At 34.8% G+C, this 17,019-nt stretch overlaps 1 protein-coding gene across 1 annotated transcript; it reads right to left on the bottom strand.

Annotated features, from left to right (window-relative positions):
- Positions 1-1,277: 1,277 nt before the first annotated feature.
- Positions 1,278-7,187, bottom strand: LOC147065185 (uncharacterized). Its single transcript, XM_085956589.1, has 8 exons — positions 7,007-7,187; positions 5,207-5,331; positions 4,501-4,667; positions 3,904-4,005; positions 3,377-3,472; positions 3,064-3,235; positions 1,876-1,983; positions 1,278-1,516 (listed from the first exon to the last, which is right to left on the bottom strand). Exons 1-8 carry the CDS (start codon positions 7,148-7,150, stop codon positions 1,405-1,407), a joined length of 1,026 nt encoding a protein of 341 aa, XP_085812715.1. The 5' UTR covers positions 7,151-7,187; the 3' UTR covers positions 1,278-1,404.
- Positions 7,188-17,019: the final 9,832 nt, after the last annotated feature.

Here is a 17,019-nt window from a genome sequence, read left to right as displayed (position 1 = left end):
AATCAGAGCGTTGAAGCGGAGCTCAAAGCAGGTTCACGGAGCAGTGGAGCAATGAGGTTTTACCCGGAGCACCAAAAATTTGTAGTGCTGCTTTTTTTTATTATTATTAAATTTTCGTCCTAAAATCCAATGAAACTATTATATATGAGACTTTGCAACACTGGAATTATTTAAATTACGGCAACACTGCCGAGTCATAAATAACCTCACTTTTTTTTACAGAAGAGACAAAAAATAATGAAAAACGATTGCTGTCGGAAATTTTTGTTTAATAATGAAAATGACAAAAATTTTAAAACTACTTTTTTCAAAATTTTTAACATAGTATACTTACATATTAAATTTTTTTACCTGGAGCGGAACTGGAGCAAGTACCTATTAGGTCCTGGAGCGTAGCAACTCAAAAAAGGGTCCGCTCCAACCCTCTGAATCAGACAGATGTGATTCTCGATTCAGGACAATATCTTATTACATTGAATATGACACGAATCTCAGAAAATACATCATTTATACTAAGTCGCATTTCTTTATGATTGAATCAGAATTTTACCTGTTTACAAATATTTAATTCTAAAACAAATAAGTATTTTTATAGCATATGTACCCTTGTACTAAGATTGTGGAGAAGTGCATTTATTTTACCAATTCTATAAAAATCTCCACTTGGCTTAGATTGGCTCAGTTTGTATCACAGAGCACTTGTATGTTTAACTTTAAAATGTTCAAACTTCCAGAATGTACTGAGTGTCGCGCTGATGTTGGCAGTCATGACAGTAAACAGGGATACCAACTGTACTGACTCTACCGTCCCAAATCCTATATCGCGTCCGTTTGATGTGCACCATGTCTATGGGACATAATATTTGATCCAATGTTCGGAATAAACTGCTTATAACTTTTTATACAATACAGTAATATGATAATTCATTTTTTATTTATATGTCACATGTATCGACACGTTTAATCCTCAGAACCTCAATGAATAGATGTCATAGATATTTTGTATGTTTTTATCAATAGTTACAATTAGTATGTCAGATCATAAAGCCACGTTTACAAAATTAATGTACAGTGTTAGTTTGCAATAATCTGTATATCCCAAATGTCTCTAGCATGTGCCAACTCTCTCGGCAATGGAGTACAGCTACTCAATCATCTCCTACCCACTTCAAGGAGTGGCCGGGAGTGGGTATCGGGATATATATCTTTTCGATAACCATTCTAGCGACCCACCCAACACAAATGTAATGAAAATAAATAATAAAGAAAATGAAAACTTATATTAAGCAGAAATAATTTATTAAATCTATTGTTATAATTAGTTAAGTAAATAATCAGATAAATGTAGAAAAATAAATATTACAGTATCACATTATAATAATTTAGCACCATCAGATTTCTCTATTACACCTTGAAGATAGCTTTCGAGATTGAGCCTTCTTTCAGTTTTTCGAATGCGGTTTTGTACTGGGACAAGGGGAACACCTCGATGCCTAATTTTTCAAAGTCCAGATATCTGTAACAGACGTACATAGATGTTAATATTGTTTAAAAGTATTGTTTCTTCTCCTTCCTCTACAATTTGGGCTTGTTGCAGAGGTCACTCTCAAGAGACAATATCTTCAAATGTAGTATTAGATATAGGAAATGTGTTTGAAATGAGATCGCAGCATAGGTCGGTAAATAAAAAAATGATGTCTTAATACTATCGACCGAAGGTACTTGATGGAATTTGAATTTAAATTCTAATGGATTTAAGTTTTGTACTATTTCATTTGAGTAGTACAAACTCAAATGGAAGAGTACAAAACTTAGATCCATTAGAATTTTAAAAATGATGTAAGTAATGAAATGTATAAGAAATTGTTGACTTACTTATCTCCCATTGAATCAATTAACCCGATAGCTTTGGGGAATGTAAACGGATTGGTTTTGACGGCCAATAGAGTTGCTTCTTTAATGAACATTTCATATGGATTGATCCTGAAAAGAAGAAAAACATCATAAGGTTAATAATAAAATCTGGTGCCATCCAAGGAAATCGCTAGAAATAAAAAAATTATCAATGTTTAGCTAATTTATCAATAAGAGATGTTTATTGGAGGCCATTTTGAAACAAAATGTGTTTACTTTACACCATTGCAAATGTATGTATGTAGAACAAATATCAACTGCAGAGCATATTAGAGATTCTTATACTAAATGCCGTATTTTTTCAAACTCAATTGAGGAAATAAATCGCTCGTGAGAAAACAATACCTCGTATGCCACATGACACTAATTATACATGAGATGAAAAAAAATCAATATAATCTCTATTATTACATCAAGTTTATCACGTATTTTTCGTATTCTACAATTAATCAAAATAAGAATTTTTATGCATTAATAGTGACTATAGAGAGTTTTGTTCATCTCGTATTTTGTGGTATACAAGGTATTGTTTACTCATGAGCGAAATGGAGGATGGATGTGTAGTAGGACATCATTGAGACATTAGTCACAGTAACGTAATAGATATAAATATCATAGATAACTAAATCTGAGACAGAAAGTATTTATATTCTCACATCATGATTCTACTAGAACAAATAAGTACCTATGTACCTGTGTACCTATCTTGAAATAAATTACAAACATTTGATAGATACCAAAAACTATAAAAATGTTTACATATGACTCTTATCTGATTAACAATATAGTTCCAGAATAATACTATTATAAAAAGATATATTCAAAGACATTTTATAAGTACTTAGATCTTATCTTATCTTATCTTAAAATATTATGTAGAAAATTGAGTAAGTAATAATATTTGTAGAATTGAGGCTCAGCTAATAATTTGTTTTTTTTTTTATTATAGTTAATGTTTACTGTCATTTTTCATTGACATAATTCCTATAAAGGAGGATTTTCACCAACCAGTTAATTAACGTTCGTGCAACCAACAAACGACAGAACTCTCCTCAACTTTGATCCGAATTTCACAAAATAGTGTCATTGTACACTCACAGTAATTGCTATTATTCCAGATTTATCCAGAGACATAAAATTGATGCTTACTTGGCAAAGGATTGTGGATTTGTGCAACCGAAAAGAACATATCTTCCGGATGGGCCGAGGAGGGGGAAAGACGCCTCTAAAGCAGCAGCCGCACCGGTACAGTCAATGATTACGTCAAATGAAGCGTTTGAAGCCTTGATTTCATCAGGAGTCATGCACTTGTAACCGAGACCTTAAAATAAAATATTGTCATTATTATCCAGAACACTTGGAGCATGTCAATTTCAGTTCCATCAGTGATAAATAATATGCTAATTTAATTCCTTGGGATGACTTTAATTTAATCAATTGTCATTATTATAATAATTATTACCCATTTTTTCGACTGTCGCCAATCGCTCTTTGATTGGTTCAGACATGGTGACATGTTTGTGTCCTTGAAGATGGAATAATTGTGCCCAAAGATTACCTGAAAAATATTGACAAAACAAAGTCAGTGACGTCATGGCAGTCTAACAAAGAGAGATTGCCATGTTTGGCAACAATCAATCAATAATCAAATCAGTCTTTGTTTTTATGTCTATATAAAAGCGTTCTTTTCAAGTTTTAAGAGCTTTCTTTATATGCACGTAGTATTTAATAGATTCAATAAATTAAATGTAACTACGCCACTGTTACGCGTAAAAAATAATACAGATTTATTCACTTTCTGTCCTGTCTTGTAAGTTGCAAGTTTTAAGCTCAGTTATCTTAGTATCGTACTAAAGATGGGTTCATATCCCACAACAGCTGTCAACATAGATCACTTAAATATTTAGAATTAACTAAACTTTATTTTTTCAAAACTATTATAATGGAGTGCTATCAAGTTGAATTATTAAGTAGTATTGTAAAACTTACCGATAATACCTGCTCCCATTATGAGTATGGTTTCTCCGACACATATTCTACCGACACGATCCCAGCCTCGTGCCAAGCACGAAAGTGGTTCGCATAGTGCAGCTAGAACAAACATTCCAGGCATTTTAGTAACCCGGCAAAAGTTGTACAATTATTTGTGATCATATTAGTGACATTTGGTTGAGGTGAGGTTACCCCCCTCCCCTTTAAGCTCAGAGTAACATGGGACAAAAATAATAATTTAATAACATATTAAAATGTGATATTTAATTTTAATAAATGTAATTTATTGTACTGCTCATAAAATATACTGGTTTGCTGGTTCATTTAATATGTATCTAGCATTTTCATTTTACCTGGTAGTAGGTAAAAACTAGGTAGTAGGTTTTAAATTCATCCTTCTCAAATTGCAATTTCATTTTAGTTCACTTCAATTCAATTATCAAGTTAGAACTAATGTCAGGGTCGGTTCATTACATTATTATATTATCGTAAAAACTTTATGATGTCGTAAATTATTTTATTATATTTCTGTTAAAAAATAAGCGCTTCTTTTTATCTGAAAATCAATTATGTCTATGTCTTGTCTTCGCTCACCTTGTTCATCTGTAATACTCTCTGGCAATAAGTAGACTTGAACGTCGGGAACGCGGCAGAATTTTGCCCAGCCTCCGTCCACCTGAATTCCAATGGATGTGCTGAGTCCTCCTCCATCGCAAAGATGGTATTTACCGTTGTGACAGGCAGTGCATACATTGCATCCACTTTGAAAGAACAAAGAAAAAAATAGTTAAGTAACTTCCAAAGCTTGTCAAAACAAAAAAGTTTAAATACCCAATGACAAACTGAATGGTACAAACAAATGCAGACATATCTAATTTTATTTTGCTTATATTAATTATTGCATGATGTTCCATTTTGAAAATACCTTGAAACATACACTTAAGTTCATCTTTGTTCAATGAGATACTCGGGCTATGAAGCCGTCATCATTAGAAGTTAATTTTACGAATTAATTTTCCAAGATTCATAGCCAAAAACAGCTTTAACAAATTTTATAGTAGGATTCTCTAATATAATCAGAAATCCAGGTGCTTGTTAATTAGGCTGGCACCAAAAGATTGACATGGCGCCATGTGGTCATTTCAAACCTAAAAACATACCAGAACCTAACACCACCTATTGTGACCTAGGAATAAGTACTCACTCAGTAAGTTATCTTAGATTTTGATTTGTTTTTAGATACCAAATGACTGTATGGCATGATGGCAAATTGACAATTATTAAGAAGTAAGGAACTCACCTGTGAGGATCGACAACGACTCTTTGGCCAGGGTGGAAATGTGCTTTGGGTCCGCTTTCGACTATCTCCCCGACAAACTCATGACCCATCACAAATGGCTCTCTGTCATTGCATGGAAATCTCCCCTGTAACATAAAATAACTAATGTTATTTCCAATATTCAATAATCTCAAAGGTAATTAAGTTTGCAACGTGACCATTTAAGTATTATTCCATTCTAGGTATATAGGGGCAGTAAATTACAGAATGAATAAAAACATTTTTTTTCTTTTGACAATGCTCCTAAATTAAGAGAGGAAGAAATAAGCAAAAGTTTTATTAAAAGATAGCTGCAGTCAACGGAGGTGCAGTGATGCTGAAGGACACCGGGTCGGTGATTAAGAATTTATTAACAGTGAACGATCCAAAACTTTTTTGACATTTATCAAACAAAAAGTACTTATGTTGCATAAAATTTCGAATCTCATAATTACAATAAATAATGATGTTGTTTTATTTTTAACATGGAAATTAATCGACAGTTTAAAATATATCATTCATGTATACTTATAAGTAATGTAACTATCAAGGATATAGAATGTTAGAGAAGCGGTCCATCCAATTCTTTATAAAAAGAAAGTCTAAATGTATATTATAAATATATAAACGATTTGTATTCTGATATAAATCTTTAAAGTGTTAAGAAAAAAATTGAATAAGGGCAAAGGCAGGTGGAATTTACTAAATTACTAATTTACTAAAAAATAAAAAGCTCTACAACACCATTTTACTTAGAGCAGTACAACACCGGTGGTCAATAAGTTTGAGATACTTTTAAAATGCAACTCCCATAATAGGTAGGTACTTAAAATAATATCTATTATTTTTGTCATCATGAGAAATACTTAGCTAGAGACATTATTAATAAATTAGGTAAGTATACATTTTTAAAAATAATTTTCCTCCTGTGGGTCTATTCTATACTTATCGAACACTAAATTGATAAATAGTATCAAACTTAGGGTAGGTTTGTATCAAAATATTAGCACTTATTGTAACAATTACACCAAACCGGTTTTTATTGTTGCAATAAGTGCGATATTTTAACAGCAGCAAGATAGGTGCTGTTAAAATATAGCATTTATTGCAACAATAAAAACCGGCTACGTGTAATTGTTACAATAAGTGCTAATATTTGGATACAAACCTACCCTAGTTTGATAATATTTTTCACTTTATCACTTTAGCGGTCGATAAGCATAGAATAGACCCACTGAAATACCCAGCCATAAATTAATACAAATGAATATTGATAGGATATTGTGGTAATCAATAAAAAATGAGTAAATTACTATATACTTATGTGTATTAAATACTATTAGAATAATAATATTATTATGGTTCGCAATAAGAAATTCTAAAAAAATACCATTTTATATAGGTAGGTATAAAATCTATGCATGTAAAAAAATATTGTCATTAGCTTAGAAATATTTTTTTTGAAAGTAAGTAAGTATAAAATTATTAACCATTAAAAATGGATAAAATAAATTAAAACCATATTAATATTATAATTGAATAATGATTAAAAATTACTATGTTATATTTTATGTACTCATTTTTTAATATGTTATTCTTTGTCCAAAAGTAACTAGGTAAGTACCTACCTATATAAAGTTTTATTTTACAAACTTCGTAAATGTCTCACAAAATAATTTTTAAAATATAAAATGTTGTAGGTACCTACTATTAATTGATAGAAAATGAATAAAACCAAATTAAAACAGATATAATATAATAATATATTGAAGGGTGACTTACCCCGAGAATGTGAAGGTCGGTTCCGCAAACTCCAGTGTAGAAAACCTTTACTATAACGTCATTATCGTGCAGTATTTTTGGTTGTGCTCGATCTGTGACATGCGTCAGTTCTTTGGTTTTAATATCGAAAGTAAGAGCCTCCATTTTTAGACGATTGATGCTCGGTATCTCTGGCAATAATGATCGAAATAGATCGCACGACGAATTTAAATACTCCTCCAATCTTAACCTTAGCTTCCTACGCCTGCCCGCAGTGTCATCTCAGTGTTGCCGCGTATATATTTTTATTTTGTGTTTTTTTTTTTTAAAGAATAAACAGTGGATTCAAAAAATATACAAAACCTATTATTAATATATATTTTATAAACTATTTTACGAAATAAAATTATTCTATTTCGATTTTATCCGAAAAAATCTTTGTTATTATTTCATATTAAAAGTATTTTTTGTCGAAGGAATAGTTGACATTTATTTTGTACTTATAAAAAGTAACTTTTATTCAATTATTTGTGAGAATATAATAATATGGAACGAACTTTGAGGTCATTTTAATTGTGAAAATAGTTCAATATTTCAGAAAACGATTTTTTAGATTTATCTGGCAACGCTGCCACTTCCTGCAAACTGCAGCTGATGCAAAATTTTGCAATTATTGCATTTTTCTATAATTTACGATTAAGACCTACAAACTTATCTGAAGAATGGGATGGGTAAGCCACTGTTGAAAACTACCCAATCAAGACTTGTAACTGGACAAAATCTGACAGTCGAATGAAATTTTCAAAATGGCGTCCTATGGTAGTTTGTAGTTCCATTTTTGGCCATTCTACAGATAGGTTTGTAATAAATATATTATAGTATTACACGGACACTTATATAGCGAATTTAAAAACTAGGTATTTCGCGTGCGATTTTTTCGTTTTTCATGTTTATTCTACATAAAAAAGTATTTTGAAAATGATGTCATAATGAACGATACTTACCTATATTTTTATTGAGTTGGCTATTTTCTAATCGATACCCTTTTCTGTTTTAGTCAACTGTTTTCTAGCCTAAGAAAAAAAATCGAAGTCAGTAGTTTCTTTTAACAATTTATTACCTATTTAAATTAAGTAGATAATCAATGCATACCTACCACTATATTAAGTGTTATTTTATTTTCGTCGGGGTCTTTTGACTGAGGATTGTGACCCAGATGATTTGGTCGTCTTCTCCACGGCTTGCATCCGTCCTTTTTGCATTATTCGGGACAATATGATGCCTCCATCTGGGGAGATATCTTTCTCATCCTCTCCGACCTTCGACATTACCGAATAACCAGGGCTCGAAATGGACCGGAACGCACCGGAGCGCCGTTCCTGTTCGTGAAATCGGTAAAATTATCGCTCCGTCTCGTGGAATAAATAATTTGACCGTCTGAGCTGGATAGGCCATATAATAGAAAATCTAACACATTTATTTTTATGAAAAAAAACACATATCTATACTTTGATAACTTTACTATGTAAAAATCTTAAAACTGTCGAGCGCTCCGGTTCGTAAATTTTTCCATTTCGAGCGCTGCGAATAACTACTATGAATTTTCATAACGTCAACCTCCATGCGGGTTATATGACCAAAATTGGAAACTCCATTGAAGGCAGTCCGAGAAGAGCCTGTCTCGCATCTAGAGCTTACTGATGTGAATTATGAAAATTTGACTATCCACAAGTCTCTCGGCACCAGCTAATTCCAGCACCAAATTTCAAATGAATCTAGCCTCTGTTTTACTCTTGCCTTGACTGTCAAAGTCTCAAAGGCATATATTATTACCTACACACTGGGAACATAAGAAATCTTAGCCCGGTCGCATAGGTACCTATACAGCGCTCAATGCGAAATGGAGAAGTTTACGAACTGGAGAGCTCGACAGTTTTCTGAAGAACAATTAATACATAGTTATCATAGTTAGAAGACATAGTTATCAAATTTTATGTGTATTTCATAAAAATAAGTGTGTTAGATTTTCTATTACATGGCCTATCTAGCTCAGACGGTCAAATTATTTTTTCCACTAGACGGAGCGATAATTTTACCGATTTCACGAACAGGAACGGCGCTCCGGTCCATTTCGAGCACTGTAACCTATATATAGTCATCTCAACTGCAACATGTTGAATTTGTCGATGTGGTTTTAGTGTCGTTCACAAAACACGTGTACTACCTACCGCACATATCGTAGTTTGGTATAAAAAAAACCTGAATCTGCTTGTCCATTGCATAATATGGCGCTGGATTGTCGCATATAACTTATTTCACTCGAAATATTGTGCCGTCGTAGAATAACACAGTGTTGCAACGGTGCATGCGTGATGCTGCTTTTCGTGGTCAGTCATTTTGTTACGGCCAGCCGTATGACGTCACTATCCCAGCGTGGTCCCTGAGTGCGCTGAAATGAGTTGCAACATTGTCAGTAGTTTTGATTTGTAACCGTGTCACAGTCGGACGGTTTTGAATATTCTAAATGGGTTGCAGTTTGGATATAATATTTTCCAATTGCTATTCTCCCTTTGCTATCCGCCTAGCTGTCGGTGATGATTGACTAAGATAAACATATTCGCTGACTAGGTATATAATATTATATTAATAGTACGTCTTTCAGCACCAGACTGGGTTAAATACTTGCAGCATGGTACCTACCTATTATTAGATGGGATCAATGACCATCTTGGATATGACGTGTATCTTTAAGCTCGTCGATTCACTGTCTTTTCTAACTTGGTGGAACAAGATGGTCACCTCTTTGGGTTTTCGATTCAACATTAAAAATTTAATGTCAGTCGGATTTAGCTGTCGCTTTTCTTGTCGACGAGAGTTGGCAACACTGTTCCGGAAGTTTAAAAAGTTTGGTTTATTTTTCCGAATATCCGGTCTTATCGTTATTCCGAGACTTTCTTCCCAATGGGGACTAATGAGTCTGGATAATAAAATTGGGGTTCCATTAATTGTATTATTGGATTATTAATTGCTATTACCCTAAATCGAAACTGCATTTTTGATTACACGGTCAAAATGTGTAACACGGACTTGCCACCTAGTACTAGACATTCAAAGATTGATGCAACAAAAATTTGATAAGGTGTATCTAGAAAATTGTGTAGTCTTTTTTCGTGTGTAACCGATGATAAGCGTTTATCACCAACGAGTATAATTCATTGAATAATTATTGTCGCAGGTGATACAGGATCGTATTTATCGTAGGACTAAAACAAGGATTTAATGATGCCCACGATAGCCGAGCGGTAAAGTGTCGACTTATAACATCTGGTTCGAATCACGTGTCTGATAAGATCACTCATGTTGTTTTTCAATGTCGAAAATCGCATGCGGCGTAATTCTGTTGAATATGTAGATTTAGCCGGGTCTCACATAAAAACTCGTCTCGCCTGCAACGTGTCGAATACGTCGATGTGACGTCATCGTTATTCACAAAACACACGTCGCCAAATGGAGCTCCGCAGATTGGTCGAATGCGATTTTTTAGTTTGACAAAAACATCTGCTGTTGCAATCGACAAGTTGCATGCTTTTCGGGCTCGTCAGGTCGCATACAAAGACCTACAAATTGGTCATTCCTATACCGGTTTCGAAGGTTACGCGCGACTGTCGCTAGGTAGATCTGCGCGATCTTCATATGCAACACTGGATCGCCGTTCTCGGAAGGTTGGATTTATGGCTGTGCGGCAGACGAGGCGAGTTTAGATCTGAGAGTCGGCTTCGGCGACATGATCTCACCCAAATTAATCACCGCTATCTAGAACATCTATTCAGACGATTTGACTGAGAACAGTGGAATCGCCATTAACGGCAAATACCTCAGTCATCTGTGTTTTGCAGACGATATTGTTGTCTATGTAAACAACCCAGAAGACCAGGGAACACAAAATTAATGGGAACTGGCTTACCTTACTGGGTGTGGTATAACAGTGTGGAAAAATATGGTGATAAACCAGAGCTCGAAATGAACAGGAGCGCACCGAAGCGCCGTTACGGTTCGTGAAATCGGTAAAATTATCACTCCGTTTCGTAGAAAAAATATTATGACCGTCTGAACTAGATAGGCCATATAATAGAAAATTTTACACACTTATTTTAATAAAATATAAGTACTTGTATAAAATTTGATAACTACATAGGTATATCAATATCTTCAGAAAATTGTCGAAAAGCGCTAGGATAAACTTAAACTCGTGTTAAAGAATACTATACTATTTTTAATAGTTAATAATACTTGTACGTATTTTAGTTTATCACGTTAGTGTAACATGCTTTCAATCTTTGGGAACAGTCGACGCGGTTTTTTTTACTTGGGTTTTATGGCGGCCAGGCCATAAAATACCCGTTGGCTTATACATTTCTTAATCTGTTTTGTGCAGAAGATCGTCGAAATGGGATGCAGGAGCTTGCAAACGATAGCCGCAAAGCAGGTTTAAAGATAAATGTTTCATAGCATTGCCCACTAAAGAAGGAAGCCGATACATTACACGACTGGTCCTACTTTTCGCCCCTCCCGTTGTCTACGGACGACCTTTCATTGTCTATAGAGTGCTCATACTGACGCATCTGTCGTGTTCACTTGTCGAGTATTCTTAGTTTCAGATTATTTTAACGTATCTTGGAGACCTTGGAGTTCATCTGATTTAGTGGTTATGTGTTATTAATAATTGGAAGTGACGATCAAAGTAAGTAAACTTCTTCTGTGTATAATAATATCATAATACACTAGGACGTTTGTCAATGTGACAGTAGATTCTAAACGACAATAACTAATAACTTATTTATACTCTTCAGTCATTATAGACTACCAAACTCTGCTAACATGTACGTTATCAATAAATAGTATGGCAGTGGACCATTCGTTGCTTGCGCAAAAAGTTATGCTCAGGCTTTATTGTTCTAAATATGGCAGTGTTCATAGACACCTATACATATACCTAGTGATAAACTGCTTTGCCGAACCAAAACCAACCCTCATCAATGACACTTAAAGTCAAAGTCAACAACTACGTCTATATTGGACAACAAATGTTATACATTAAAAAAAATGACGGTAGTATGTATGACGAGATTTCTCGCAGAAGCATTGAGTGCATTTGGGCACCTGAATAGTATCTTCAAAGGTGACCTCTCATTGTGTCGTAAGTGTAAAGCGTTTAACCAATGTGTGCTATCAACGTCTACATAAGCATGTGAAACATGTACTCTTAATGTAAGGGAAATCCAAAAATTACGAGTAGCGCAACATGACAAGGAAAAGTGTATGTTGGGTAAAACGCGTAAAGATCTCAAAATAAACCAATGGATAAGGAAGCACACAAGAGTATGAGATGTGATAGAGGTCGCTAAGTAGATGAAAATTCAATTGGTTGGAGATATCGCTCGGCGACTAGACAATCGCTGGACAGATGCCGTCATACAGTGGTACCCAAGGGGCGCCCACAGGGACACCCCAAAACCCGCTGGATAGACGAGCTTATAAAGTTCGGTGGATGTTCTGGAAGCAAAGAACTAGCGACCGAGAAGAGTGGAGAGAGCTAGGGGATGCCTTCATCCAGCAGTGGATCGCGGCGCCTCCAAGAATCGCTGTCGCTCGCCAGTCTTGCTTCTTGCTTCGTTCCAGGTCAAACCAGCATCCCGTAGCTCCGCCGTATACACTCTATAGGTACCTAGATAGTATTTAGCGGCCTTCCAGGACGCAAACGCCAGGGGATAAACACACATCACAAATTTACGCTAATAGTAAAAAAAAGCCGTCTGCGGCGCTATTTTCCTTCGATAATATTAGATATTGCTTAAAATTATGTGGTTGTACGATACAATTTTTAATTGTGTATCAATACTCGACATCTCCATAATTCAAATGGATGTATTTAAAATATGTATACAATAAAACCCTAAATATACACATTAATTTTACCGTGTACACCATTTGGAAAACGCTACTGTAATGCGTCACTCTGCCTTTATCCTTAGCGATAGGTAGGGGGGCCCGCCAAAGATCCTAGCGTGAGGGCCCGCTTCACGATGTGGGGCCCATGTATTTTGAACATTGCTTATTCAAAAATCACGCGAAAATTACCTATAATAACATTAACCGGACCTGTGTATTATTGTAAATTTTCCCATTCATTCATTAATTTACAAGCCACACCGATGCGTTATCATGATGGTAACAGTCTAGAGATCTCTAGATGATAAACTATCTATCTATAGCAATGACGTATCTATAGTCACTATATCTATCTGACTGTTTTATTTACAATACGTCATACGAAGATAATCAAAATAAAGATCAAAATCTCACTTGCATATTATATAGATTTGTTTACCACACGTCGTGTCAGAATTTAATCATATTATCTAGATTTAAACATCTTACGATGAATACCAAAAGATGGTATTTTATCTATCAAAATCATTGTTTATAATAATATATTAATAATACCCAGAAAATTGTCACAAACAAATTTTATGTGGTTTTCCGATTCGGTTACCGTGTACAACGTTTTACTTCAGAACTAGACGTGGGGAATACCTATTATGAATAATGTTCTTTTCCGGGGTCGTATAGACTGTAATATTTTTTTTATTAAAAATAGGTACGTTACGAATTAATTTATCTACGTCTCTTATAAAAATGCATTATAAGACATCGTACTGTAAAGTATGCATATCTTCTTAGGTCATATCCGCCCTTTAGTTGGAGCATATGGACACCACGCGGCGCCTCCAAGAATCCCTGTCGCTCGCCAGTATTCTTGCTTCGTTTCAGGTCAAACCATCATCCCGTAGCTCCGCTGTATACATTATATAGATAGTATTTAGGCGCCTTCCAAGACGCCGGAATCCGGTCGGCATGAAGAACAGGTAAGTCAGGTTGAGGTTCTCTTTTGGCATCCGCAGCACGTAGCCGAGCCAGGTGCGTTCTTTTATCTCCTCGTTGCTCCTAAAGTCATCGCACACACAGTATCCGTCACAAACATCTGTTTTCGATGCTCAGTATACGGTTGCTCTGAGCCTTCGTAAAGTGCTATGATTCGCTACCATAAAGCAGCACCATCACAATGCAAGCGTCGAATAGGCGGCATTTAGTTTTGAACGAGTACAATTGTGAGTCCCAGACACTCCGCATCGAGTTGAATGTTGCTCCAGCCATTCCCATTCGGATAGCGAGCTCTCTCTGCAAAATGCATATAATGTACAAGAGACGGTACAGGTCGGTTATGAGGAATACAGCGGAAAACAAATTCTGAAAATACGCGATATACTGGATTATTTGTTGGGTTAACCTAACCAAACCTAACCTAACACATAATCCAGTATATTATCGCGTATTTTCAAAATGTGTTTTCCGCTGTATTCATTATAACCGAACTGTTCCCAAGAGACATTTTTAATATCGAGGAATTTTCATTCCTACGTTGATAGTTTACACTAACTATTTTTTTTAAATACTAACTATTCAACTAAATAGTTAAATGTATATAACTGCGTTATTTACTAATTATTGTAATGTACGATAAAGGAAAAAAATATTTAGTATATGTACCTAGACACACGCCACTAAGTAAGTTTTCAAATAAATCAAATAAGAAAATGGTCGGTCAGTATGTCATTGATTAGACAATGTCGTGTTATAAAAGGATGAATTATGTGGAAAAAAAATAACATGTAAGTAGTTGATAAGTAGGATACTGGATGTGCGGTGGGTGGTATGACTTTAGGAGCAACGAGGAGATAAGAGAACGCACCAAGCAGCCTCTCATCACTCTGAGAGTGAAGAGGCGACGCTGGACCTGACTCGGCCACGTGCTGCGGATACAGAAGAGAATTTCAACATGGCTTGCCTGTTTTTCAAGCCAACCGGATTCCGGCGTCCTGGAAGGTCGCTAAATACTATCTATAGAGTGTATACGGCGGAGCTACGAGATGCTGATTTCACCTGGAACGATGCAAGAAGACTGGCGAGCGACAGGGATTCTTGGAGGCGCCTCGTGGTGTCCATATGCTCCAACTAAGGGGTGGATATAGCCGAAGAAGATGAAGAAGGTGACCAAGCCGCATATTATATTTTTTAGTGTGCGTTTAGGTATTTTGTATACGTGGTTATTGATTTTTTACTCAATAATGCGTCGGTATTTTTTACCATTTATTGGCAAAATCTTCTACATTTTATTATTTCGCTATCAAATAGATTCATATAAATATTTTTCAAACTCTGAAATAGGTACACATATCCACAAAATCATACAGTTATAATGAACCGCAGGCGAACCCCACGGAATGTAGTCCCAAAAATTGCATTAAGTATTCATAACACCCCCGAGCAACACAAAACCTCTCTACCAACATGACACGCAACTACCCTAATTTCTTTCATATTTTAGAGTTGGTAATAGTTCAAAAGGTTCAATGTCTTCACTATCGATTGTAATATTATATTCACTTCGTGTTATGTCGTTGTTATTTGGTTGCTATGGTTGCTAGTGCCTCCAACTCTCCTATTTCCCGCATGTCGCCGGTGTTGCTATATCAGATATTATAGTATCTGCTGCCACACTATCTTTAATCCATTTGAAGTTATCCGTAGATTTTGAAGCAATCTACTAAGTTGACATACTATAATATGTACCTACCTACTGTTTTTTTTTAATATACGTATATATATTATATAATAATATATCAGTGGCGAAGGGTGGAGGTAGGCTATTAAGATCCGTCAAAAATAGTGCACACTACACTTTTTCAGTCATACGTCGAGTTGAGTATTTCCCGAGAAAATCTCAATCTCGAGATTCAGGATTTCCAGAAAATAATTCTCGAGATATCGGGGAATTTAAAAAAACCTGTGAAAATCCTAAAACCAGTGTAAAACAGACAAATAGAAAAAAAAGATTTTTTTTTATTTATGTAAGAAGACAAACAAAATAGAAGTAGGAAAACAAAAATAATTCAACATTACTTATTAAAATTGATTTCAAAAATCACAGACTGTCAAAGTGTCAATAGCTGCGTCTGACAATCGCGTACCTACGCTTTTGAGACACAAAATTCCATGATGGTGCAGAAATTGCGCTCATTTTGAGTCGATGTTGGCAATTGTGTTAAATGCCCCGATCAGTCTTTGAACGTTTTGTGTTTTCTGTCCACGCTTTTTCATATAGAAAATCGTTGTTTCAATTAATATTTGATAATAAAGAAATCCCGAAAATTTCTCGAGAATTCCAGAAACCCAACTCTAGTCATACGTATTTATTTTCATTGAAATAAGACTACAATTTATAGATGGTGTTGGTTAGTTTTTAAAACTCAATTAAACCCTGCAAAAACCAAGCCATAATAGTTATAGTCAAAAAATAATCTATCTATAAAATATCAAAAAATATGCAATTAAATCATACATAACTTTAGGTATTTTATAGATAGAATAATATTTTTTTATGTATTATAGTTTGATTTAGGCAAGGCTTAACGAATTTAGAAAAATGAACGAAAACAAAATAAGTATGAATGAAAAAGAGTGCGCAATTTTGTCATATCGCCCAAAGTATACCAAAACTATTATGGTGCGGCTTAGGCAGGGTTTAATTGATTTTTAAAAACTAACCAACATCATCTGTAAATTGTAGTCGTAATCCAATAAAAACAAATACGTATGGCTAACAAAGTTTAATGTGCCCTAAATAGGCTAAATATGGCGGATCTTAACAGCCTACCTCACCCTTCGCTACTGATATATATATCGACAGAGAAAGCTTTGATGGTGCCAGTGCATCAGGTTATTGAATTACAATTGTTTGATTTTTTCAGGAAGCTTACGGCGCCTCTAGAGAATAATATGTTGGATACCACTGACTTAAAAGATGATCTTGAATAACGGGGTTGAATTTTTACAAGAATGCTATGATTCAATTGCACAAGCCACCGCGTTCAAATTTTTATTGGTATACTTACAACTAATTGCCAAGAGGCGAA

Source organism: Rhyacophila brunnea, unplaced genomic scaffold (genome assembly GCF_057557595.1).
Source record: "Rhyacophila brunnea isolate RB1 unplaced genomic scaffold, BYU_Rbru_1.0 scaffold_6, whole genome shotgun sequence".
Classification (NCBI taxonomy): Eukaryota; Metazoa; Arthropoda; class Insecta; order Trichoptera; family Rhyacophilidae; genus Rhyacophila; species Rhyacophila brunnea.
The sequence above is the reverse complement of the archived record's forward strand: the minus strand, read 5'-3'. Positions and strand labels throughout refer to the sequence as shown.